At 42.0% G+C, this 27978-nt stretch overlaps 1 protein-coding gene and 1 non-coding gene across 14 annotated transcripts in view; one reads left to right on the top strand and one right to left on the bottom strand.

Annotated features, from left to right (window-relative positions):
• ZMYND11 (zinc finger MYND-type containing 11) overlaps window positions 1-27978 on the bottom strand; it is a 130296-nt gene that overhangs the window by 59687 nt on the left and 42631 nt on the right. For all 13 annotated transcript variants that reach the window (XM_078075066.1, XM_078075062.1, XM_078075071.1 and 10 more), the window contains exon 2: window positions 13658-13792. In XM_078075066.1, coding sequence (XP_077931192.1) covers window positions 13658-13773 — 116 coding nt within the window. In that variant the 5' untranslated portion in view covers window positions 13774-13792. The remainder of the gene's footprint in view (window positions 1-13657; window positions 13793-27978) is intronic.
• LOC118530200 (U6 spliceosomal RNA) lies at window positions 7495-7597 on the top strand. Its single transcript, XR_004914509.1, has one exon. It is a non-coding gene; the product is annotated as a U6 spliceosomal RNA (small nuclear RNA).

The raw sequence follows: 27978 nt of genomic DNA, 5'->3' as shown, positions 1-27978 counted from the left end.
TGATCTGACGCACGATGCACTCTGCTTACACCTTTTTCTACCTGCAGAACAAGTGACGTTCTGGTAAAACACACGAAGTGCATCTGATCCACGTACGTGAAGACAGCGTACACACACAAAGTAGAACCCACCCGCCACCACCCTCCTCACCGCTTGTCTGCTGCACCAGCAATGCCTGCCCCTGGGACTGGTGCTCCGCCCTCAGGCATTGACCCAAATACACATCAGCTACACCTGCACAAGAGAGCACAGCACAGCTTCTACCATAACAGCCCCCAGTGCCCCCAGCAGGTGAATGATTCCCAAACCATGGTATGTCCATTAACTGCCAAGATGCACAGCAAATGAATCTCAACCCATGCTGACCAGGAAAAGTCAATCATGCCAAAGAATATATTGTATGATTCCACTTATATAAAACTCTAGAACAGGGGCGCCTAGGGTGGCTCAGTCATTAAGCGTCTGCCTTTGGCTCAGGTCATGATCCCAGGGTCCTGGGATCGAGCCCACATCGGGCTCCCTACTCAGCGGGAAGCCTGCTTCTCCCTCCCCTGCTCCCCCTGCTTGTGTTCCCTCTCTCGCTGTGTCTCTCCCTGTCAAATAAATAAAATCTTAAAAAAAAAAACAAAACAAAAAACAAAAAAAACTCTAGAACAAGCAAAGCTAATCACTGCCACGGAAAGCAGATCAGTGCTTGCGGCTGGGGGCAGGGGAATGACCACCAAGGAGTACAAGGAACTTTTGGGGGTGATGACAATGTTCTGTATCTTCATTAAGATGGAGGCTCCACGGGGGCCCCTGGGTGGCTCAGTCGGTGAAGCGTCTGACTCTTGATTTCAGCTCAGGTCATGACCTCGGGGTTGCGAGATCGAGCCCCGCGTCAGGGTCCACACTGGACATGGAGTCTGCTTGAGATTCTCTCTCTCTCCATCTGCCCGTCCCCCACAACCCCACTCACGCGCTCTCTCCAAAAAAAAAAAAAAGAAGGCCCTCCATGGGGGCCTTCATTCGCAGAGGAAGGAAGGAAAGGAAATTCCTGGAGGACACAGATAGTTACCAGGAGAGCTGACCCTGCGATCAGTGCACGTCCATTAGAGATTGCATGCTCTCTGTGGACAGGACAACTGGTTGCAGGAGAAGGGCCCACAGCCACGCAACATTCAGCAAGCAGGTGAATGAGTGAACGCCAGGTGCCCCTTCCTGGTTTGGGGTTCTTGGCATTCACGGATATACAAAACAGAAAAAAATCCCTCCTTGCTTACACAGTGGTGGGAAGAGGGCACACAAACATGGCACAGATACCACGCAAACTCACGGCCCTCAATCATCTCCCACAAGAGTCTCTGACTCCAACGCTTAGATGTTGAAACAGAATAGAGAGAGAAAAACAAACTAGACCTGGACCATTTTCCCCACTGCATGGAGAGAAACCACGGATGGATTAAAGAACTGTGAAACGTAAAACTCTAAAGTTAATAAAAGAAAATGTGGCAGAATATTCTTGTGGTCTTATTAAGAAGGATTCCTTAAATAAAAAATGTCAACAACATAAAACATTAGGCCAAAAACAATGAATTTGATAACTGCAAAATTAAAATTTTCTGTTCAACAAAGAACAGTATGGGAAACATTAATATACAGATAACAGAACTTCTAGAAAAGATGTTTACAAAGCATGATGTGCATAAAGGAATTAATGTCCAGAAGAACATGAGCTTCTGCAAATCAACAGAAAAGGACAAGAACCCAGTGGGAAAATAGGTAAAGGAGGAGAACAGGCATCCACAGCAAAGAAAGGCCAAAACCTTGTGGGAATGTCATAACCTGTCTCATCTCATTAATGAACAAAGAAATGTAAACTAGGACATGTCCGTGACCACGTGTGCAAATGAGCAGCATCAGGTACCAGCAGACACGTGGGGGTATAGCCCTTATGTCCAGCTACTGAACAGGCATCCCCCAAGGGAGCTTAGCCAAACCTGCACACCCTGCAGTCAGGGAGGCATTCCGTGTCTGGACACACACACTAACGAATTCCTCCTGTTCCCACTGGTGGCCGTTTGTGGCGGAGGGATGCCCAGGACAACACGAGTGTCCATCGGGAAGCAATCCTTCTAAGCAGTAAGACACAGTGCAAGGAGACTACTGAACACAGCAAAAACTGGAAACATCCAATTACCCAGGAACAAACAAAACAGGAGCACAATGAGACGTGCAGGTGATCACGCATACCGGGCGGGTTGGAATGAAGGCCAATGGAGATGACAAACACAAGGCACTCAGCCCGGGCCTGGCACTGAGTATGTTCGAAAACATGGTTCCTGCACTAACTGCCGTGAACCCCTCCAAGCTTACACCCCGTTGTTGGCATCACCACACATCTGTACAAGGGACATCAGACCTGCAAGAAACCGACGGATGATGTATGGAGGGGTGAGCATGTGCAGTGGGAAAAGCCTGGCCTTTAAAGTCACAGATCCCAGCTCAGACAGCGGCTCTCACGACCTGGACAAGTTACTTCTGCATCTCCAAGTGCGAAAATGAGTAGTGCCAGCCCCCTGTGGTTGTTTTGAAGGCAAATAAATGACCACAACGTGAACCTTACAATGCATGTTTACCTTGCTTATTCCTCCTCCCTTGCAAACCCCATGACAGAAGTCTCACCACCTGGAACACTGCCCAACCATTACCAATAATAACTTACGGTGACCACGTAACAACATGGTCTACATAAAACAATGTTGAGGAAAAAAATGACCAGAAAGAAAGAAATCAAAACTGGACAGAGAAATTATAGGTGATTATTCATTGGCTTTCTCTTTTCCAAGTGTCCTGCGATACAACTATGCAACTTAGAGTAAAACACATTTTAATAATAATGCTGTGCCACTAGGTGCTTGTAGATTCAGGGATGGTTCAACACACGCACTTCACCAAGGGTGACACATCACACTAACAGAACGAACAGACGCATCTCAACAGATGCATCATACAGAATCAACACCCTCCCATCGCGAAACACTCACCGGACTGGGTGCTGGAGGAAACCACCTCACTACAGTGAGGGTCATATACAACAAGCCCACAGCTAACCTCACGGTCAGCTGTGCGAGCTGAGAGCTCTTCCTCTACAGTCTGGAACAAGACAAGGATGCCCACTATCATCACTTCTAGTAAACACAGTACTACACCTCCTAGCCTGAGCATTTAGATAACAAAAGGATAATAAGCATCCAAATTGGAGATAAGAAGTAAAATGACCTCTGCCGACATTATTATCTTGCACATAAAAAACTCTAAAGATTCCACAAAAAAGCTGCTTTACTAACAGATGAATTCAGCAATGTAGCAGGACGCAAAGTCATAAAATCAGCTGCATTTCTAACAGGAACAATGAACGGGGCGCCTGGGTGGCTCAGTCGTTAAGCATCTGCCTTCAGCTCAGTCATGATCCCCGGGTCCTGGGATCAAGCCCCGCATCAGGCTCCCTGCTCAGCGGGAAGCCTGCTTCTCCCTCTCCCACTCCCCCTGCTGTGTTCCCTCTCTCTCGCTGTGTCTCTGTCAAATAAATAAATAAAATCTTTTAAAAAAAAAAAAAAACAGGAACAATGAACAATCTCAAAAGGAAACGATGAAAACAATTCTGTTTAAAATCGCTCAAAGAAGAATACGTAGGAAGTAACTTAACCAAGGAGGGAAAGCCTGCACAACAAACACTACCTAACACCGCTGAAAGGAATTCAAGACATGAACAAATGAAAACCCACCCCGTGTTTGTGGATTGGAGGACATCATACTGTTAAAATGTCAGGACCCAACGCCATCTACAGATTCAGTGCCATCCCTACCAAAATCTCAAACTTTTTCAGATATAGAAAACCCATCCTAAAATTCATGTGGAATCTCAATGGACCCCAAATAGCCAAAATCATCTTGAAGACACGAAGGAGAAACTGGAGGACTCACACTTCCTCATTTCAAACCTACGACAAAAGCTACAGTAACCAAACCACGTGGTACTGGCATAAAAACAGACAGACAGACGAGGGGAGGTGAACAGAAAGCCCAGAAAGAAACCCTCACATAGTGAAAGGACTTTTGACGAGGATGCCGAGACCTCTCGATGGGGAGCCGACAGTCTTTTCAACAGAATGGGCTGGGGACACTGCATCTCCACGTGCAAAGGAGGAGGCTGGACCCCCACCTAACAGCACACACACACATTAACTCAAAATGGATCAAAGACCTCAATGTAAGGCCTAACACAATAAAACTCTGGAAGAAAACGTAGGACAAAAGCTTCACGACACTGGATTTGGCAATGATTTCTTGGATGTGACCAAAGGCACAGGCAACAAAAGAAAAAATGAAGTGACTTCATAAAAATTCTAAAAGGTTGTACATCAGGAGACACTGTCTACAGAGTAGACTGAGAAAAATATCTGTAAATCATACATCTGGTTAAGAATTAACATCCAGAATATATACAAAACTTCTGATACTAACAACCTGACTCAAAAACGGGCAAAGAAGTTGAAGAGACACATCCCCAAAGATACAAGAATAAGCACATGCGAAGACGCTCGACGTCACTGAGCACCAGGGAAATGCAAATCAAAACCACAATGAGGTACCGCCTCACACCTGTCAGAACGGCTAGACCCAAAAAGACAGGAAATAACAAGTGTTGGCGAAGAGGCGGAGACAGGGGACCCTCGTGCACTGCTGGTGGGAATGCAAGCTGGTGCAGCCAGTGTGGAGAACAGTATGGAAGTTCCTCCACGAAACTAAAAACAGAACTGCCGTATGAACCCCACAACTCCACTTCTGGGTATAAACCCCAAACACCTGAAAGCAGGGTCTCAAACAGCTCTGTCCACCCAGGTTCATACCAGCATTAGTCACAAAAGCAAACGCACAGGAGCAACCCAAGTATCCGTGGACGAGCGCATGGGTAACAAGATGCGGGGTCTACCACATTCCGTGCGGTGGGGTATCATCCAGCCTTAAGGAGGAAGGAAATCTTCCTTATGCCACAACATGGATGAGCCTTGAGGACATCATGCTGAGTGAGACAGCCAGTTGCAAAAAGACAAATACGACAGGATTCCACCTCTGTGAGGGACTTAGATTCATCACAAAGGCGAAGCAGAACAGCGGGTGCTGGGGGCGCAGGGGATGGGGGCTCAGTGATTACTGGGTACAGAGATTCAGTTTCACACAACGAAGTGAGTTTCGGGGAGGGACGGTGGTGGCAGGTGCACAGCAGTGTGGATGTATTTAATGCCACTGAACTACAGTTAAGAATGGTTAAGATGTGTATTTTGCCACAATAAAAGCTCCTCTGAATGTCTGGGTTGTTACATGGTGATATGGAAGCACACAAATGTGACAGTGAACTAAAGTCTTCAACACATGCAAGGGTACAAGTCCATCAAATACCAAAGGAAACAGTGAATGATCAGAAGCTTGGACTACGACATCAGAGAGATCTATATTCGTATTTGCGTTTTGCCACCAACCTCTGTGGCCTCAGGCAAGATCTTCCCTGCCTGAGCTCCATCATCTTCAGCAACATGAAGAGAATGACAACAGACCTCTTGGAGTTGGGAGAATTCACAGAGACAAATCCTACACAGCACAGGGCTTGTCACAATAACTACGACTCTCAATTCTGAGCCTCCTTGAAACTATGTCTTCAATGAATGCAACTGAGTATTATTAGGAAACCTGTCCTCACCTCCCTTGTCCCAGCTACACTTCACACTAAGATCCAAACCGAGGAAAGACGTATGCCCTACCCGCAAGGTGCTCACTATCAGCAAAGGAAGCAGAAATTTTTTTTAGTAATAAGAGCCTGTAATAAATAATACAAGTTATTTTCATATACATCACTGTGACCAAGAGCAAGGTTATCCCGAGGAATGAATCAGTATGAGAGAATATTTGGATTGAATCTTAAAAGGGTAGGTTTTGCCTATTAATGAAGGAAAAATACAAAAAAAAAAAGAATCAAAATAAGAGAGTGCTCAGACCGAAGAGAACAGTGTCACCAGATGGAAATCTGAGTAGGGAGCCACAGGGCATGAAAAGGAGGACACTCAGGGTCTAATGCGAAGGGCTCACACAAACGCCCTGTTCAGTCAGGTATTTGCACTTTGTGCACAGTGGGGAAATAAAAACCAGCATCTTAAAGAAGAATAAAGAGACCTATAATCTAGAAAAATACTGATGAAGGGTGAGGCTTATGTTCACTTGGAGGGGTCAGGAACGACCTCCTGGGGGACATGACTTCAAGAGGAGTCTGCCTGGCAGATGAGTCCAGGGGGGTCAGCATCCCAGAGAGTGTGGACCACCGAGGATCCGGGGGCCTGCAGGGGGGCCCGGGGCGTCTGGAGCACAGCACACTGGGTGGAAAGTGGCAGGCCCAGACAGTAATACGCTGACATGGGAATTTGGGCTCGCGAGCAATAGAGGAAGCTGTCAGTCACACAGCATTTGATAAGATGGTGTTCTGGAAAAACACCTCTGACACCAGTGATGGGAAGCAACAGAGACTGCAGGTGTGGGCGGCCGGAAGCCCAGTCAGCACCGTGCTGCCACTGCGGACAAGGAACCAGGCGGGCTCAGACCCGGGCCAGAACAGGGAGGTGCAGGCCCACTCCAGACCTGAAGGGAACGTTCCATCTCTCTGGGGAGGGAAACTAGTGTATTTTCCTCTCACTACGTCCACATTGCAAACACACTCGGTATCGCCCTCTAGGTCCAGGATAAAAACCTCAGTGCTGGCCTCAGAGGCCCTCCTGTCTGGCCCTCTCTGTCTTCACCTCCTTTTCCAGTCCCTCTGCTCGGACTCTCCTTGGCCTGAATCCCACCCACCCTCCCAGGCCCAACCAATACAGGCCTCCCACGACTTCCTGACATCCAGTGACCCCTGGACTGCGGCCAGGAGTGTATCCATCAGTACAGACCAGCATGTGGGGCGAGCCCTGGGCCGTCTGTGATGCCTCTCCCATTACTTGATCACACTCATTTACTCTCGAATGGTTGTTTACGCTTTTCTGTGCCTTGTCCGTATGTTTCCTTCACAGAACTGCAGAGAAATGTCAAACATGAAAACAGCTAGACAGTAATCCAAGCCAAGAGGAGTGCCCTGAGAATTCAGCACACCGGAGAAAGCTCACTGTGGAGCTGTACGTTACGGTTGCTCAGAATCCGTGACTTCTCCTGCAAGGCTGTTATTATGTAAAATAAAATAACAGTGGTAAATTGTGCCTGCCAATCTGCTACCACAGAAGAAATGTAAGAAAGAATAAATCATTACAGACAGAAATGGGTGTGCAGTTAGTAAGTCTGTGAAGAATTCTTGAGATTGTATTTACAGCATAATATTAACTGCTAGTTTTTCAAAATAACTTATTTCCAAAGAGGTAGCAGGCAATGGCCATCCCCTCCTCTTCAGCAAACCCAGTAAGGGAGTGGAATCAGTAGAGGGCTCGCCCTGGCAGAACATACGCTAAGACCGAACGACACACAGAAGATCAGCATGGCCCCTTGCAAGCAGGACACATAAATTTGGGAAGCGCTCCTTATTTTTGTGTTGTCTGCCAAAAAAGAAAAGAAACTGACACAGAGACAAAGCAAAATGGTAACTTGGCAGTTCTTATGGCTCTCATGGAGTGAACTCTCAACAAGTCACTACAGAGATGGAGCGTGCCTCGTGCAACCTGAGAAGCCAGCCGGGCGCAGACGGCTCAGCCCGTAGCGATAGCTGGTGCTCCAGGAGGACGCAGTCACTGCAAACGTGTCAAAGAGGGCAGAGGGCACAGTTATACCTGGGGTGTGACCCTAGAGTAAGCGATACAGGTCACTGATGCCCTGATCTGAAACATTAACTGGAACGGGAAGTCTTCCAGCCCCATGTCAGCCTAATCACGTGAGTCAGGCACCATCACCTCTGGAAACACACAGCCGCAGGTGCCCGAGACAGCAAGAAAACAGAAAGGGTCACTGGCTTGTCCAGCAGGCACAAAACGTCATCTGACCTCTCGCAATGGCACGAACTAGCCCGTAATACTGGCAGAGATGAACATAAAATCCATACTTGCTTCAACAGAATGCATTTACATTATAACGATTACTCAGAATACTTTATGAAACACTAATGCCACCTTATAATTATCCAAGTTAGATGTGAATAGTATGTGAGGCTTTAAGACAAAACAGAAGTGGACACATGTGGCTTATTTTATGGAATATTAAAATATAGGTGACCGTAAATGACGCGATTATGAATTATGAGTAATATGAGAAATCTTAGGGATTGAAAGTTTAAATTTCATTTGTTACTGATTTGGTTGTCATTTTTTTAAAAGATTTTATTTATTTGTCAGAGAGAGAGCAAGAGAGCACAGATAGAGGGAGAAGCAGGCTTCCTGCTGAGCAGGGAGCCCAATGCGGGGCTCCAACCCAGGACCCTGGGATCATGACCTGAGCCGAAGGCAGACACTTCACCGAAATGAGCCACCCAGTCTATGTTTCTTAATCTTTGTTCCTTGACTTAAAAACTGTAAAACAAGAGCTAACATTATGATCTTAAACATAAAAATGTTATACTTGTTTTACATAAAATCTTGCCTGTGCTCACCTTCATTCAAATGACTACTATATTTTTTATGATAAAATGACCCGTTGGTTTCAATTTTATGATGATTAAGCATCACAAAACATACTTCAGTTTCTAAAAATATGTTTTTACTGAGAGATGAAAATTTATTTCTGTTTATTTAGCTCTCAAATGAGAACTATGGAATTTCACATTATCATCAAATCCAATTTATAAACATGCACCTTTTTTTTTTAAGATTTTATTTATTTGTCAGAGAGAGAGACCGCACGCACAAACAGCGAAGGGGCAGGCAGAACAGGCAGAGGGAGAAGCAGGCTCCCTGCTCAGCAGGGACTCGATCCCAGAACCCTGGGATCAGGACCTGAGCCGAAGGCAGACGCTTAACCGACTGAGCCACCCAGGCATCCCTAAACATGCACCTTTAAATGAGAGGGATAGCTTAACCACTAATTACAAATCAAACATAATCCCATATATGTACTTTGATTTCAGACTGACTCCTTTGGTGAAAGTACTTTCCACCCCAAATAACAGAACCTGTTAAAGAAGTTTCTGTTAGTTATACTTTTTGAACAGAACAAAACTATTTTAAAAACAGAGGGAGAGACTTAAAAGAAACTGGTAAAAAACATGCAGGCCTCTTTCCTAGGGTGCATGGCGACCACAAGAAGCCCTTTAAGCCAGCATATAGAATATATAAAAACCCCAGAGAAAGGAATAGACAAGTTAAGGATTATAAATCCAGCCAAACTGATGCACTAAAAAGGCTGCAACCAGCTGTGACGAGCCAGCAAGCACTCGAAGGTCAGTTCCCACAAAGTCTTGATTAAGAATGTCCTAGATGGTGCAGCCGCTCTGGAAACCAGCATGGAGGCTACTCAAAAAATTAAAATAGAACTACAATACGATCAGCAATCCCACTTCTGGGTATTTATCCGTAAGAAATGAAATCACTATCTCAAAAAGCTATCTACACCCTGCCACGTCCACGGCAGCACTAGTCACCGTAGCCACAGCATGGGAACAGCCCACATGCCCACTGACAGAGGAGTGCACGAAGATGACGTGTATATACAAGGGAACGACTCAGCTGTAGGAAAGAAAACCCCATCATTCTGTGACAACGTGGATGGCTCCCGAGGGCACTGTACTAAGTGGAATAAGTCAGACAGAAAAAGACAAACCCTGTTCATCTCCCATGTGTTATCTAAAAAGACCAAGCGCACAGAAACAGAGAACAGATTGGTGGTGGCCAGCAGTGGGTCAAACAGGAAAGGGAGCAAAAAGTATAAACTTCCAGTTATAAGAGAAATCAGTCCTGGGCATGTCAGGTATAGCATGCTGATTACCGCTAGTAATAATGGACCGTGTATCTGAAAGGTGCTAACAGAGGAGGTCTCAAAGGTTCTCATCACAAGAAACAAAATGTGTGACTATGTGAGGGGACAGATGCTACCCGAACACACTGAGGTATTGTTTTGCAGTGGGTACAAATACAAAATCATGATGTTGTATACCTTATAAACACAACATCGTATGTCAATTATATATTAGTAAAACTGGGGGAAAAGAATATAAAAAAGAAATCGACCAGAGAAGGAACTTTGCACACCAAGAGAGGGCTGGTGGGGACCATGAGATACACACTTACTGCAGAGGGAAACCAATGTTCAGTGGTGAGGAAGAGCATGTCAGGCAGCTGGCCTCATCTCTGGCTGGTTAGAATCAGTACAACTGTTTAAGAACAGGGATAAACAGTCTACACTGTTTCCAGGAAACACATTACTGGTTACAGTGTTGGTGTTATTACTCTCCAAATGCTGGATATATAATGCTGGATACAACAACCTGAGTAACTACCATTCATGACCTCCTTACTGTGTAAGAAAAGTTTTGGTAGAAGAGTTATGGAAAACCCAGTAGCCACAAATTCCAACAAAAATGCAAGTATGCATTCATAAGGTGTTTTTCCTCTTACAATTATATTTACTACCTCTGCCCACGAGAAGGCCTGAAAAGACCAAGCAAGCCGCAGTGAGCACACGGAGGGCCAGACATGCTTCTGAGACACAATTTCTATGTGACAGAAACCGGAGCCCCTTGGAGAAATCAAAGGTTCCAGGTCTGGGGCGGACTGCAAGAGAGATGAGTCTGAAAGATCCTGTTGGGTGAGAAAGCAGAAAGCCACTTCAGGAGTCCACGTGGAGAGGCTCCAAACCCGTGGAAGACAGAAAAATCTGAGCATAAATATTTTGTCAGAAATGGACTGAAGTATATCAAAAGTACTGAAATGCATGAATTCCAAATGACACTTAAAAAACTAATTAGTTACCATTAGAGGATGCTGTTTTTAAAAAAGCCGGCAAAAAAGGGAAAGAGCCTGCTATTCTACCTTCAGATACGAACACACCAGAGGATTGCCCAACAGTATGCGATGGCAAGTTTGTGTCCTTACAGAAGTATTCCAGTTTACAACAGGAAGATGGCATTAGATTATCACCATTCCGCAACCCTTAATGAATTGTTGGCGTAAGCCAAGACACATCAAGGCTAGCAACCTGACTACACGAGAAGCCCGCATCACGGCCTCCTGGTAGGAGGACATAGCACCTATGAAGGGGTCTCGCCCCACCCAAGCCTCCAGGGCAACTATCCACTTCCACGAAACACAGAGGAACAAATACACAAGATGCGACCAGCCAAAGCCAGACTATGGGAAACCACAGAGCAAATGAACCAGTCTCTTCAATAAATAAACTATAAAGGAAAACCACAATCAAGGATGAATGAGAACCTTTAGACTGAAGGTGACCTCAAAGACATTTTCGAAGAAACAAACACAAGCAGAACTAGAACATCACACAGAGGTTAACTCCAGTGTTCAGGGTTTGCCAGGCTTCCCAACAGGACAGGGAGCCCAAACATGTGCGGGTGTGCCGGAAGCCGTCTAGCTTTCATTCTCACCAGACACGGCAGAGAAGGGGTCCTCGCGACCACACGTGCCTTCTCTACCGTAACTCCTCCACAGCCGTCAGGAACGTCACCGTGTGTAATGATTAAAAGACAACGATGTTCAGGCTCGGCTGTAACTGAGCAGAGGGCCTTGATTTAAAGTTAATCGAAGACTTGGAAAGTATTCACCTGTTCAGAATACAGCCCAGACCCCTGACTCCCCATCATGGGGCAGCACTCCTCCCAACCTGCTCCGGCCAGGGTGTGCCAAGGGCACCAGTGCGGCCCGGACGCTCGGGCACAGGCCAGCTGGTTAGGCACACAGGCTGTGACGGAAGTACGGACGCGACGGTGTGCACCCCAGAACAGGCAGGAGTGGTGCTCAGACGGGAGAAGAGACACTGGCCGTCACTCCTGCCAACACTTACCCTCTGATTTTCTTAGTTCCTTTTCATCTTTAGACAACACTGATAGGACATTAACTTTTTGGTAGGTGAATACATTTCTTCAGCTACACCTTAAGATCTACAGACTCTAGCGCATGGAGAAAAGTCAGCCTTGGCAGCCTGAGGCTCTGCTGATGAAGAGAGGACAGGATGCAAGATGCGCATGGGTGTGCGCTCCTGCTGACAAACGTCTGCGCACACACGGCAGGTCGCCCGCACCCGCCATGGCCACGAGCTAACAGCGACCCTCGCGGCCAGACTGTGCACCCCGGGCGGGGAAAACCTCCACAGCTCTAGGACGATGCTGGGGGAGGGAGAGACACTGCTAGAGTTCAGTCAATGACCCTAAGTCTAAACGTTAAATCCAAAGAGCAGCATCTGATTTCCACATTCTTCCATAAATAATTTTAATATACATAAACCATAGTTTTTTTTTAAAGAAAATCCCAGCCATAGGAAAATACTTATGGCTTTTTATTCTTGAGGTTTCGAAGAAATGTTTTTAGGCCAATACCACCTCACTATAACTAGTACTTTGTAACATACCCTCAAGTTATTTGCTTTTTATAAGGACATACTAATATGACTTATTGTGTACTCTTTATTTTATTCTTATTTCCCCTAAGTGTTACCTATTTTTTTCTTCTCTTGGCCTGCAGGAGCACGGCAATTTTAAGTGCTCAAAGGGTAAATACAGACTTACAGCAACACACAGCAACACCCTCTCCCTTTCTCTGGTCCATCCTCTCATGAGCAACCTTTATAATCTTTAAGAGAATGTAGGTAAGAGACAAAAATATGTGGTGCTCAATTCTACTACTTATTAGTAAGGACAAAAATAAACATTTCATTAAAGGGGCTCATAAATCACCCACTTCCCATTTTTACATACAGCATCTAAGGAGTCATCTGTACAAAGAATAAAGAAAGAAATTCTACCTAAATTACCAAAAAATATCACTCAAACATTTAAAAAGAGATGAATTTAGCTTTATTCCCTTAAAAATACTCAGAGAAACAAATAAAATCAAGTTCTATTTGAAGACTCCCTTATAATGTGAGTATTGATAAAATAGTCTGATTGTTTCCTATCCTGATCTTGGTCTACCAAAATAAATAGCATTGGAAACTAGGAAAAAAAAAAAAACCAACTTTTTTTAAATTGATGATTTAATATAACTTCCAAAATACAGGACGAAATGGTCAGGATGTCCTGGTTAGTGGGCTAGGGACCGAGAAGAGGGTGTTTTCTGCACAGCACGCTTGTCCTGCAGTCACAGTGAACAATGAACAACAACACTCTGCTTTAGACGGGCACACAACAGCAAGCCTTTTTAATAAAAAGACTTAAAGATTTGATCCCAAGAGTTAAAAAATGTTTGATCGTTAAAAAGCTATTATAAACAGTACACAGTGATGTTTTACTTCTCTGGTATTTGTTTATTAAACATCTTAACACAAGTTGCCTATGTCTCTCTGTTGTTTTTCTGACAAGTGTATACAAGGCAAAAAGTGACTGCTACTTTGTAATGTGTTGATGAGCATAATAAATAAGTTATTTTTGGACCTTTTTTCCCCAAAAAATCTTTTAGGAAACTTTACAAGGATATTTTTGCTTAAATGTACTTACTTTGTAATACGGTCAATATTGGCAATTTGCTTCTGGTTCCGTATAATCTCAATGGCTGCCCAAAGATGCTGGATAGCTTTTGTATCCGCCTGTCGCCTTTTTGTTAGACGTGCCATGACCTGTTCACTTCTGTAACTGTAGGAAAACACAAAAACATAAGGGGAAAGAAAGCATGGATTACAAGATGAACTACCATCAGTGTAGTAACAGACTCAGCACCTCCCAACTACCGGGGAATACACTAACACAGGATGTAGCATGACCAACTTTTCTCCATTACCGGTTACTCTGCAAAAACCGTCATTCACTTTGTTATTTCATAAAGAATGACATTTTAAGGTCAAAGAGTTAAAAAGGTCTTCCCAAGAAGGACAAGTGGTCACCCTATACTAACATATCAAAAAACACGTACATTTCAATTTTATTCCAAAGCAAAAATAGAACATAAAATTTCACTTTTTGATACTACATTGTGTGTAACTGTAATATGACAGAGCAATATAAATGGAATTCAAATGTCCTAATTCTTTGGTTCTTAGTTTATGATACTCATCGTTTTAAAATTTCAGTTTTATGTAGACATACTGACAAATGAAAACAGCGTTCTCTTTTTTTCTTTTCAAATAAAACCATAAACAGAATCTATTTCTAACCGAGGCATGAAAGGCTGGGAGCTAGTGTCCCAGAGGAGGACGTCATCAGAAATGGTCACATGCTTGGGTTGGGAGGCTGTTCATTATATTATTCAGAACCAATACCACTATTTCGTTCAAATTTCAATATTCTGAGCCTGGTGAGGAGAACAGCCACCGGCTGTCAAATCAAGGGGGATATGGGCTGCCTCCTGGGTATCGGATGGGTGGTGGTGCGGCAGGAGAGGCTCCGCGAACACTGGGACTCGCAGCTGGGCACCGAGGCGCTGGGCCGTCAGGAACGTCCTCGCACACTGAGACGCCAGATCCCTCAATCACACAGGGTAGTGTGGGCAGGCCCTCGGGCATAGGGTGAACACCAAACCTCCTTGACCTGACCCTTCCTATCTTTCAGAGGAGGAGAATGAGTGAAGGAAACTCATTCTTGACACCTTCCTGTGTTCCATGATGGGCCGGCAGAGCCTGCAAGTCGGCTTTCTCTGCTTCCACATTTCTTTTCACAGACAAGTCAGTTCTCACTCTTCCTCTGACAAACCCAAATGAAACCGGCAGCCGCCATGAATGCTCATCTAGAGACTCTTCCCACAAGTCTGGGCTCAGCCGGCCTCCTGGAATAAGGCATCTCTCAGAAGTGCGCTGCTAACAGAAGAATTCCAAGCACATTCTAGGGTATTCCTGAATATCCTATTTCTTCCCACCACTACTTGTCATAGCTGCAGACTTTGCTCCAAAGAGAGAATAACCAAAACATAAAGCCAGCATTCAAATTCTAAAGAAAACTTAAGGAAAATCAGTTGGGTTCAGTACAGACTTAGGTGCAGAACTAAAAGATAGTCACAACTGCAATTATAATTTATTAATGTGTGTTTGGAAAGAAACCACTTTCAAACGTACAGAAACTTCTCAGCCAGAGCATCTGCTGAGGAAAGCCGCCTTCCTGAATGGGATCAGCATCAAGGGAGGGAAGTTTGGGCAAGAATGTCAAGTATGTCACAGAGTGACATCTAACGGTGAACTGCGGTAGTGCAAGTCATCAGGTTCTGCACATACTCCCACGAAAAACACAATCTGAAAGACAACAGGTGTCTATTCTGTGTAAGGCACAGATATGGATACAGTGAAGTATGTAAAAATGTAAGAACTGTAGTCCTTGCCAGAGAAGAGCCTGACGCTGGCAGAGGAAGTCTGACATACACATGAACCACGAACTGTAAGGGCAGATAGGACAATGCCGTCCAAAGGTGTCCTGGGGCAGTCCACGCACCGGGGACACCACTTCCAGCTCACGGAGCGCTGCAGAATACAAGCATATGGGGAAATTTAAGAGAAATTTCCTTAATTTCTTTAAAAGATACTTGGCTGTTGAAAGCCAGGATAAAAATCACTGCTCGGTTTCATTAGGGCTATGATGCCCGTAACAACGGAAGCACAAGGGTCTCAGGGCAGTGATCACATCATGTAAACATGCAATTCAACCTGTGTTTTTTCTAAGTATATGTGTACAATTAATAATTTATTCAGAACTACAGAAAATATGGGGCGCCTGGGTGGCTCAGTCGTTAAGCGTCTGCCTTTGACTCAGGTCATGATCCCAGGGTCCTGGGATCGAGCCCCACATCGGGCTCCCTGCTCTGCGGGAGGTCTGCTTCTCCTTCTCCCCCTCCCCCTGCTTGTGTTCCCTCTCTCACTGTGTCTCTCTCTGTCAAATAAATAAAATCTTTAAAAAAAAAAAAAAAAAAAGAACTACAGAAAATATATAAAACCAAAGCTAGCATTTTAAAATAATACCTAAATAGTAGATATTACTATTTATATAACAACCAAAAGAACACAGGGGGGGACACTAATAGCAGAAACTCTAGAAGTGATTATCACCAAATGGCTAGAAATGGTTAAAATCAAGGCTAAAGAATTAAATAATGCACACTTCAGGAAAACAGATGTAGAGTTAAAACCAAAGATTTTTGAGATCTACCTGAACCTGAACCAAGTCAACACAGATACATACATCATAAGGGAGATGCTCAGGAGCCCAAAGAGAGCCTTGCAAAGAACTCAAACCCAAGTAAGCTGAGTATGATGAAGTCTGAGACCAGTTATAAAAACAACAAAACCAGCCTGACCTATTAGGACAAGATCTCTTTAAAGAACCACCACGGAGATTTTCCCTTCTTATGAAATCTAAAATCATGCATTCACTAACGTAGGTCAGATATTCTTCTAGGCTCTGGGAATATAGCAATAAGCCAGTCAGACAAAAGTCCTTCCACCGTCTAGTAAATATGAATAATGTGGCTAGATATCAAAAGATAGCAATTTGGGTGTTTATCAATAAAAAGAAAATCCTAGAAAATGAGTTCCTCAGATCCTTTGTACAGACAGCTTCTCATTCAAGGTCTTCAACGACGTGGCCAAATCCAACTCCACAGCTCTCTTCCCTGAGTGTATGCTACTACTAAACTTAACTACTCAAAATTCCTAAGTCTGGGGCACCTGGGTGGCTCAGTCATTAAGCGTCTGCCTTCGGCTCAGGTTCGTGATCCCAGCGTCCTGGGATCAAGCCCCACATCGGGCTCTGCTCCGCGGGAAGCCTGCTTCTCCCTCTCTCACTCCCCCTGCTTGTGTTCCTGCTCTCGCTCTCTCTCTCAAATAAATAAATAAAATCTTAAAAAAAAAAAAAATTCCTAAGTCTGCCCAGAAACGCCGTACCTCCATCCCCTTGGGTAAGCTGTGCTCTGCTCTTTCTTTGCTCTTCCTGGGACTTGCTCCTAACCAACCCCTCTCCTAGAACTAAACTCGACTCTCTTGTATATTCTAGTTATAATTTGCTTATAGGTCTCTCCACAGATATATCACCTTGTGCAAATAATTATAAATTCCTCAAAAGAATCTACCCATTCAACTAAGAAGGGACAGGCCTCATTCTTCATGTCTTTCAAGGTGGCCTCGCAGTTAGGAACATGACAAGCTTCTGATACAAAATTATGAAATTCAACTTTTCCAGCTGTTATGTGAACAACAAAGTCCCAGAGTAAGCCTTCATTTGTGTTACAGCAAAGATTAAGCTATCAAAAGAAGAAGGAAAAGACGACGACGACCACCTTAAGACTTGGGAGAGATTTAACTCAGTCCTCAATCTTTTTTTTGGCTCCCTTTAGGAAGAGGAGCTCCTTCAGAAAGTGATTCTCAAGAGGCTTATAGTTAAAAAATAAATAAAAACACAAAACCAAAAGCTTCCCACCAATTTTTTCCTCAATTTCTCTTACTGTAGCAAAATACACATAAATCAGCATCACCATTTTTAAACATGCGGTTCAGTGGCATTAAACACATCCACACCGCTGTGCACCTGCCAACACTGTCCCGCCCCGAAACTCACCTCATCCTGTGAAACCAAATCTCTGCACCCAGTAATCACTGAGCCCCTATCCCCTGCATCCCCAGCACCCACCGTTCTGCTTCTCCTTTGTGATGAAACTAAGTCCCTCACAGAGGTGGAATCATATAATACTTGTCCTCCTGTGCCTGACATATTTCCCGTAACAACACGCGCTCAAGGTTCCCCCACATTTTCTTCCTCTTCAAGGCTGAATATTCCATTGCATGATGTACTGCACTTTGTTTTCCATTCATCTGTGGATGGACACCTGGGTTTCTTCCACGTGTTGCTATGAACATGTGTATACAAACACGCCTTCCAGACTCTGCTTTCAGATACACCCAGAAGCAGAATTACCCTATGACCCAGCAATTACAGGGTTCACTTTTTAAAGACCTGCCATACTGTTTTCCAGAGCAGGTGCCCCATTTTACTTTCCCGCCACTGGTGCACATGGTTCTAATTTCTCCACATTTTCATCAACACTTGTAATTTTCTGGGTTTTGACAGTAGCCATCCTAATGGGTGTGAGTTGGTCCAAGTAACTCTGGCTAGCCCCCAGATGATACTGATACTCTCTACCCCTACAAATCCAGATTTAATGCAATCCCTTCCACCTATGTATCTTCTTTTATATCCGACAAATGCTACAAACGGGGGAAAAGATAAAAGTAATCAAATCAGGGAATTAAAAAATAAGCAGAATGAAACAATGTAATACTTGGAGATAAATACAACTGTAGGAAAACTGTGTCCTGCAGGAATTGACAAACATGATAGTAAGGAGATTAAAATAGTGGGAGGCAGAGAAAAGAAAGCAAGAGGACCCACCAGGACACACAGCATCAAGCATGTTCCAATGTCTGCTTCTGGTGGTACATGGGTTCAAGTTTTTGTTTTATTACTACACTAACAAATACAGTTTATAAATATTTTAAAGTAATTTAATCAAATATTACATGTAATTTAAAATTTAATCTCGGGATGCCTGGGTGGCTCAGTTGGTTAAGCGTCTGCCTTCGGCTCAGGTCATGATCCCGGGGTCCTGGGATCAAGTCCCACTTTGGGCTCCTTGCTCAGCGGGGAGTCTGCTTCTCCCTCTCCCTCTGCTGGTGCTCTGTCAAATGAATAAAATCTTTAAAAAAATAAATAAAATTTAATCTCATCGTATAATGTCATTATTACTTAGGTTAGGTTGAAATTTTTCCAAAGTCTACTCGTAATTTTATTTTTTTAAAGATTTTTACTGATTGGGCGCCTGGGTGGCTCAGTTGGTTAAGCGACTGCCTTCGGCTCAGGTCATGATCCTGGAGCCCCGGGATCGAGTCCCACATCGGGCTCCCTGCTCGGCAGGGAGTCTGCTTCTCCCTCTGACCCTCCCCCCTCTCATGCTCTCTCTCTCTCATTCTCTCTCTCAAATAAATAAAATCTTAAAAAAAAAAAAAAGATTTTTACTGATTTATTTGACAGAGAGAGTGAGAGCATGAGCAGAGGGGAGGAGCAGGGGAGAGGGAGAAGCAGACTCTCCACTGAGCAGGGAGCCTGATGCGGGACTCAATCCCAGGATCAGGAACATGACCCAAGTTGAAGGCAGACACTTAATCGACTGAGCCACCCAGGCACCAAGTCTACTTGTAATTTTAAATTACTTTTTATTGATAGTCTATCCATACCATTTTTCCATTTATATATTAACATGTTTATATATTATTATCCAAATAGTTTTGTCTTTTAGTAAAGACTAAATGAAATTATACAGAAATATAGCTAACTATGTATTCTTTTATGATAACTTTCCTGATTAGAAGTCCTTCCACATTCAGGTCAGAAAAATATTCAAGTGTATTTTCCTGTTTTTTAATTTTTTAATATTGACTTGTTATCCATCTGAGAATAACCTTTTAAAAAGTAGTAACACTAATAAACTTTGTTTTGTAGATCAGTTTTAGGTTCACAGCAGAATTCAGCAGGAAACACAGTGTCCCATGTCCACACACACCTGCCACCTCTCCCGTTATCAACATCCCAAACCAGAAATCACATTTGTTACGATCAGCAAACCTGCACTGACATGCCACTATTTTCCCCAAAGACCACAGTTCACTCCTGGTGCTGTACACACTATGGGTTTTCACATAAGCATAAAGACAAGTACACATCATCAAAGTATCATACAGACTAGTTTCCCGGTCCTAAAAATCCTGTGTTCCACCTACTCATCCCTCTGGGTCCCCAAACACTGGAAACCACAGATTTTTTTTACTACCTCCTTCATTTTGCCTTTTCCAGAATGTCCTATAGTTGGACTCATAGAGGATGTATGCAGCCTTTTCAGAGTGGCTTCTTTCACTTAGCAATACACATTTAAGATTTCCTCCGTGTCTTTTCATGGTATGATAGCTCATTTCGTTTTAGTGCTGAATAATGTTCCCTTGTATGGATGTAACATGGTTTATTTACCCATTCACTGACTATAAGACATCTTGGTTGCTCCCATGTTTTGGCAATTATGAATAAAGCTGCTAAAACAACCCTGTACAGGTTCCTACGTGTGAGTTTTCAGGTCCTTTGATAAATAACAAGCAATGCAATGGCTGGATCGTACAGTAACAGAACCTGTAGTTTTGTGAGAAACTGGTCTCCCAAAATGGCTGCACCATTTAGCATTCCCACCGGCAGTGACTTTCCTAATGCTCCACGTTCCCATCAGCGATCGGTGTTGTCCCTGTTTTTTGGATTTTAGTCATTCTCACAATCACGTGGTAATAAATCAATGCTGTTTTAATTTGCAATTCTCTAATGACACAGGATATTGAACATCTTTTCATACACTTACCTTCCACCTGTATATCATCTTTGGTGAGGTGTCAGTTCAAATTTTTTGTTCATTTCTTAATCAGGTCCATTTTCTTAATGTCAAGTTTTAAGAGTTGTCTATTTTGTGTAACAGTCCTTTATCAGATGTGTCTTTTACAAATATTCTCCCAGTATGTGGCTCATCCTACCATTCTCTTCACACTGTCCTTCACAGAGCAGAAGGTTTTAATTTTAATCAAGTCCAGCTTATCAATTATTACTTTCAAGGGTTGTGTCTTGGTGTTGTATCCAAAAAAGTCATTGCCATACTCAGGACAGCTAGGTTGCCTATGTTATTTTCCAGAAGTTTTACAGTTTTGCATTTTACATTTTAGGTCTATGATCTATTTTGAGTTAACTGTGGTGAAGGGTATAAGGTCTGTGTCTAGGTCCATTTTTTCTGCATGTGGATGCAGTCATCCTAGTGCCATTTGATGAAGACATTTTACTTGCTCCATTATACTGCCCTTGCTCCTTTGTCAAAGAACATTGGCTATATTTATGTGGGTCTACTTCCAGGCTCTCCCATCTGTCCCACTGATCCATTTGTCTGTTACTTTACCACTACCACACGGTCTTAATTAACATAGCTTTACAGTAAGTCTTGAAATCTCTAAATTTGTTCTTCTCCTTCAATATTGTATTGGCTATTCTGGATCTCTTGCCCCTCCATATGAATTTTAGAATCACTTTGTTGATCTCCAAAATATGACTTCCTAGGATTTTTATTGGGATAGCATGCAATCTATAGATCAAATTGGGAAGAACTGACATGTTGACAATATTTAAGTCTTCCTATCCATGAACAAGGGTTCCCTCTCCATTTATCTCATCAGAACTTTGCTGTTTTCCTCATATAGACTTTATACATATTTTGTCAGGTTTGTACTTAAGTATTCCATTCTGGGGGTGATAATGTAAATGTAATGTGTTTTTAACTTCAAATTCAACTTGTTCATTGCTGGTACATAGGAAAGTGATAGGCTTTTATATATTAATTTTTTGTCATACAACCATGCTATAATTATTAGTTTCAGGTCAATTCTTTCAGACTTTCTGTGTAATCATGTCATCTATAAATGAAGACAGTTTTATTTCTCTTCCAAATCTGTACACTTCAATTTCCTTTTCTTGTCTTACTGCTTTATCTAGGACTTCCAGTCCAATGTTGAAAAGGGATGGTAAGAGGAGACATCCTTGCTTTGTTCCCAATCTCAGCAGGAAACCTGTGAGTTTCTTATCATTAAGTATGATGATGTTAGTACAGGGTTTTTGTAGGTAGACTTTATCGTGTTGAGGAAATTCCTCTCTATTCCGAGAGTTTGCTGGTTTTTATTATGAATGGGTGTTGGATTTTGCCCAATGCTTTTTTCTGCATCTATTAATCACTTGATTTTTCTTTAGCCTGTTGATATGATGATTACATTAATTGATTTCCAGATACCAAAGCAACCATGCATACCTGAGATAAACCCCATTTAGTCATGGGGCATAATACTTTTTATACAACGTTAGATTCAATTTGCTAATATTTTGTTGGAGATTTTTACATTTATGTTCATGAGAGATATTGGCCTTTAGTCTCTTTTCTTGTAATGTCTTTGTCTGGTTTGGGGTATTATGGTAATGCTGGTCTCATAGGAGTTAGGAAGTACTCTTCTGCTTCTACCTTCTATAAGATTGTGGAGAAAAGGTATAAATTCTTCCCTAAATGTTTGGGAGAATTCACCAGTGAACCCATCTGGGCCTGGTGCTTTCTGTTTTTGAAGTTTATTAATCACTGATTCCATTTATTTTACATAGGCCTACACAGACTATTTCTTCTTGCAGAAGTTTTGCCAGATTATGCCTTTCAAGGAATTGATTCATTTCATCTCAGTTCTCAAGTCTGTGGGCATAGAGTTGTTTATAGCTTTCCTTTATTACCCTTTTATGGTCTAGAGGATCAGTAGTGATAGCTCCTCTCCACCCACCCCCCCTTTTTTTTTTGCTCCTCTTTCACTTCTAATATTAGTTATTTGTATCTGTTTTTGTTAGCTTGTCGAGAGACTTACTGGTTTTATTGATCTTTTCAAATAGCTAGCTTTTGACTTACCACTGATTTCCTACTTACAATTTCATTTTTCTGCTCTATTTCTTTTCTTGTTTACTTTGGATTTAATTTTTCCTTGTGTTCTAAGGTGGAAGCTTGGAATACTGATTTCAGATCTTTCCTCTTTTCTAATATATACATTCAACGTTATACATTTCCCTGTAAAAACTGCTTTTGCTATATTCTACAAATTTTGGCATTTTCATCTTCATTTAGTTAAAATTTTTAAAAATTTTCTCAAGATTTCTTTTCCGCCTGTGTGTTGCTGAATGTCCAAATATTTTGAGATTTCAAGCTATCTTTCTGTTATTTCTATTTTGATTCCATTGTGGTCTAACAACAGACACTGTATGATTTCTAATCTTTTCAAATTTATTAAGTTGTATTTTATGGCTAAGAATGTGAGTGTTCTATGCGAGCTTGAGAAGAATGTATATTCTGTTGCTGTTGGATGAAGTAGTCTATAAATATTGATGATACCCAGTTAATACTATTGTTGAGTTCAACTGTGTACTTATCTTCTGCCTACTGCACCTGTCCATTTCTGAGAGGGCTGTTGAAATCTCCAACTACAATAGTGCATTCATCTATTGCCCCTTGCAGACTAATAGTTTTTGCCTGAAAAACAGTGACATTCTGCTGTTAGGCACATACACATTAAGAACTGTTATATCCTCTTTGAGTACTGATCCCTTTATCATTATGTAATACTCACCTTTATACCTAATAACATTCCTTGTTTTGAAGTCTGCTCCATCTAAAATTAATATAGCTACAACTACTTTCTTTTGATTAGTGTCAGCATGATATATCTTCCTCTATCCCATTTATTTTAACCTATTTATGTCTTTATATTTAAAATGGGTTTCTTGCAGACAACATATTATTGGGTCTTATTAACTCTGACGATCTCATCTTTTAATTGTTGCAGTTAGACCATGTTAAGGTGATTATTCGATAGAGTTGAATGTCCATCCTATTTGTTACTGTTTTCTATGCCTTTGTCCCTTGTCTAGTTTTGACTTCCACCCATATTCTCTTTTGTCATTTTAATTGAGTACCTTACATGTATCCATTTTCTCTATGTTAGCATATCAATTTTACTTTTGTTGGTGTTACTTTTTTTAGTGGTTGCCCTAGAGATCACAATATACATTTACAACTAACCCATGTCTATTTTTAAGTAATAGTATACAGATTCACAGGTAGAAGGACCTGAAAACAAAATATTCCTAATACCTCTCTTCTGTTCCTTTTATCATTGGTGTCATTCCTTTCACTGATGCATGAGCATACATAAGTATTTAGATGCACATAAGAACACAAAGGCAAATACATTGTTACTATTGTGAACAAACGTATCTTTTAGATCAATTAAGAATAAGAAAAACAAGTTTATTTTACCTTTACTTACTCAATCTCCAATGATCTTTTATGTATATCTAAGTTTCTGGCATGTACCATTTTCCTTCTAAAGAATTTCTTTCCTGGCAACAAATTCGGTCAATGTTTGTCTCAGAAGTATTTCTCCTTTGCTTTTGAAAAATAGTTCTGCAAAATACACACCTCTAATTTGGTGGGGGTTCCCCCCTCACTCCTTTAATTTTTCACTCCATTCTCTCCTCCCTGCATGGTTTCTAAAAAGAAATCTCATGTATTTCTTATTTTTGCTCCTTTATAATGTTTTCCTCTGGCTTGTTTAGGATTTTTTTAATCTTTGATTTTCTGAGATTTGGAATGATATACCTAAGCTGCAGTTTTGAGGGCACCTATCCTACTAGATATTCTCTGAGATTCTTGATCTGGTTTGGCTTTGGACATTAATTTGGGAAAATCTGCAGTCATTACTGCTTCTGTTCTTTCTTCTCCTGTGGATATTCCCATTAGGTATATGTCACACCTTTTGTAGCTGTCCCATTTTCCTTGGATTTTTTTTTTTTTTTTCAGTCTTTCTTCTCTTTGCTTTTCAGTTTTGGAAGTTTCTATTGTCATATCCTCAAACTCAGAGATTCCTCCCTCAGCCATGTGCAGTCTACTAATGATCCCACCAAAAGCATTCTTCATTTCCGTTACAATGTGTTTGCACTCTAGCATTTTTTTGATGTTTTTAGAATTTTCATCTCTGTTTACGGTATTCATCTAATCTTGCATGTTGTGTACTTTTTCATTAAAGTTCTTAGCATTTTAATCTGTTTTTTAGGGCGCCCGGGTGGCTCAGTTAAGTGTCTGCCTTCGGCTCGGGTCATGATCCCAGGGTTCTGGGATTGAGCCCCACAGGAGCCTGATTCTTCCTCTTCCTCTGCCCCTCTCCCCACTCATTCTCTAATAAACTCTTCAAATTTTAAGATATTCCTGTTCTGATAAGTCCAACATCCTTGCCATGCTGACTCAGGTTCAGATGCTTGCTCAATCTTTTTTTTTTTTTTAAGATTTTATTTATTTATTTATAGGACAGAGAGAGACACAGCGGGAGAGGGAACACAAGCAGGGGAAGTGGGAGAGGGAGAAGCAGGCTTCCTGCCGAGCAGGGAGCCCGATGTGGGGCTCGATCCCAGGACCCTGGGATCATGACCTGAGCCGAAGGCAGACGCTTAACGACTGAGCCACCCAGGCACCCCGGCTCAATCTCTTCTGTGTTTGTTTTGCCTTTGAGTAGGACCTTTTATTTTCCTTCAAAAGGCAGACATGAAGTACTAAGTAAAAGGAAATGCATAAGAAGGCATTTAGTAATGCGGTGTAAGGTGTGGGGAAGGGACTGCTTTCTCGAGTCCCAGGGTAAGTCACAGTGTTTTGGTGAGCCTGTCCCCCTGCACTGTGAACTTTCCAAGTCCTTCCCAGCTTTGTCTACCCCATTAGGTGGGACAGGATTACTAGAGGGAGCCAGAGCTGGGTATTTCCCTTCCCTAGGTCAGTTAGGCTCTGGTGAGTTTCTCTTGAAGGCAGGCCTTGTTAAGGAGAACAGAACAACTCTGGAATATTTTAAAATGGTTCTTTTTCCCCTCCCTGCCAATGGAATGGCAAGGGGATTTTTCTCCAATATTCACCGGGAGGGCCTGGTAGAGTTTCTGGGTAAAGGAGTTAAGAGCTCCTTACTCCTCTAGTAAATCTTACCAAAGTGTGGGGGACCCCTAGGACTGGGTTCCCCTAGATTTTTAACTCAGACTTGTCCACCCTGAGCCTCCAGCAATTCATCAATTACATTCAGGTTTACTTAGCCAGCACTGGTTCCTGCAGATGTTCCTGCGGGAGGGTTTTTGCTCCAGTAAGTCCTGTTTTTCTGTCTCTCCAACTTTTGTCCTGTGGCCTCAATGCCTTCATAAATCTCAGTACATTTCGTTGGTTTTTCAGTTCTGCTTTTTACGTGTTATTAGGATGGAGTGGCAAATTCCAGGCATCTTACATGCCCAAGTGAAAACTGTGGAGTTACTTTCTGAATATGACAGAAAGTAAAAATATAGAAAGTTAGCCCAAAGAGGTAATCAATTGTACTAGCACGATTTACTGAAAGATTTTTCTTCTCTAATGAAATGTGATACACTTCTAATCATCCACTAAATTCCAATCTATTCTAGCATTAGTTTCTTTGATGTGTCTGGTCTTTTGTTAGTTATCTCACAAAAGATATTTATTTATTTACTGTAACTTCCTTTATAGTTATAATCAAGTTAAAGTTACAATTAGGTTGTATTCAGTTTTTCTTAAAACAAGCTACATATATAAAGTCTACAATTACAATTAATGCCATGTTGCTATTAGTTGTTGTATAATTATTTTATATGCATTACTCAACATGTTTTTTAAAAGCAGGCTGTATTTCAAACTTTATGCCCTTAACTTGTACCATGCAGTGTACAATAAGCACTTACTGATTGAATACATTCCTGAATAAGCCCTGAGATTAAAAAATAAAAACAAAAGGAGGAATAAAGCTAGTCTAGTCTATGATAATAACTAGTTGGCTACTAAGTCTGGACACTAAAGAGCAACGATATTCCCCTAAGAGCCTCCAGAACAATCCACTGCTGTCCAATTTCCATATGTAGCAAATATAGAACATGGAGAACTTGCGAAACAGAGCACTTCCGCTAGGAAACCTACCTTGTTTATTTAAAGCAAATTACACTAGTTAAACAACAGAAAATAACAGCATGCAAAACATTGATCAAGATTCCTGATAACAACAAACATGTTTCAATTATTTTATTAGCTATACTAGTAAAGCAAGATCTTTCCAGACTTCTGGATTTGACAAAATACTATCTTAAAAAACAAAATGTGCATGGGGAAATAAGGCTTAACCCTTTAATAACACCTTTATTGAGCCATAATTCACATACGTTTCATCACTAGAAGTGAACAATTCAGTGGCTTTTTATACAGAATATTAATTTTTTTAAGTATGGTTCAGTAACATAAAACTTGCCATTTTAACCATTTTTAAGTGTATAGTTCAGTGGCATTATTTATCTGCTGATGGACACTTGGGTGGCTTCTACCTTTTAGATACTATGAATAACTGCAAAAAACACAAGTATCTGTCCAAGTCTTGCTTTCAATTCTTTGGGTATATACCCAGAAGAGGAGTCGCTGGATCATATAGTAATTCTACATGTAACCTGTTCAGAAATCACCCAACTGCATTCTACACTGGCTATACTACTTCACAGCACACCAGGAATGTGTGAAAGTTCCAATTTCTCCATGTCCCAGCCAACACGTGCTATTTTCTGTTTGGGTTTTTTCATAGCCCTCTTAGTAGGTGTGACGTCATATTTCATTGTGGCTTTGATTTGCATTTCCCTAATGACACTAAGCATCTTTTCATGTTTATTGGTTATTTATCTTCTTTGGGGAAAAGTCTTTTGGGGTCCTCTACTCATTTTTAATGGTGTTTATCTTTTTCTTAGTGAGTTGGTAGTTCTTTACATATTCTAAATAACCCCTTAATCTTGATGTTTTACAAATTTTTTCTCCCATTTTGTAAGTTCTTTCCATTTTGATAATGTCCTGTGATTGTGATGCATAAAAGTTTTAAGTTTTGGCACCTGGGTGGCTCAGTCCATTGGGTGTCTCCCTATGGCTGGGGTCATGATCCCAGGGTCCTGGGATCAAGTCCCACATCAGGCTCCCTGCTCAACGGGGAGCCTGCTTCTCCCTCTCCCTCTGCCTCTTCTCTCTGCTCATGCTCTCAAATAAATCTTTGAAAAAAAGTTCTTAGTTTTGATAAAGTATAATAGATATATTTTTTCTTTCATTGCTCCTACTATGGTGTCATATCTAAGAATCCAAAGCAATATCGACGGTCATAAAGATTAATCCCTATGTTTTTTTCTAAGACTCT

The sequence above is a fragment of the Halichoerus grypus genome, chromosome 6, assembly GCF_964656455.1.
Source record: "Halichoerus grypus chromosome 6, mHalGry1.hap1.1, whole genome shotgun sequence".
NCBI classification, from domain to species: domain Eukaryota; kingdom Metazoa; phylum Chordata; class Mammalia; order Carnivora; family Phocidae; genus Halichoerus; species Halichoerus grypus.
This window is presented reverse-complemented; position numbering and strand designations above follow the sequence as displayed.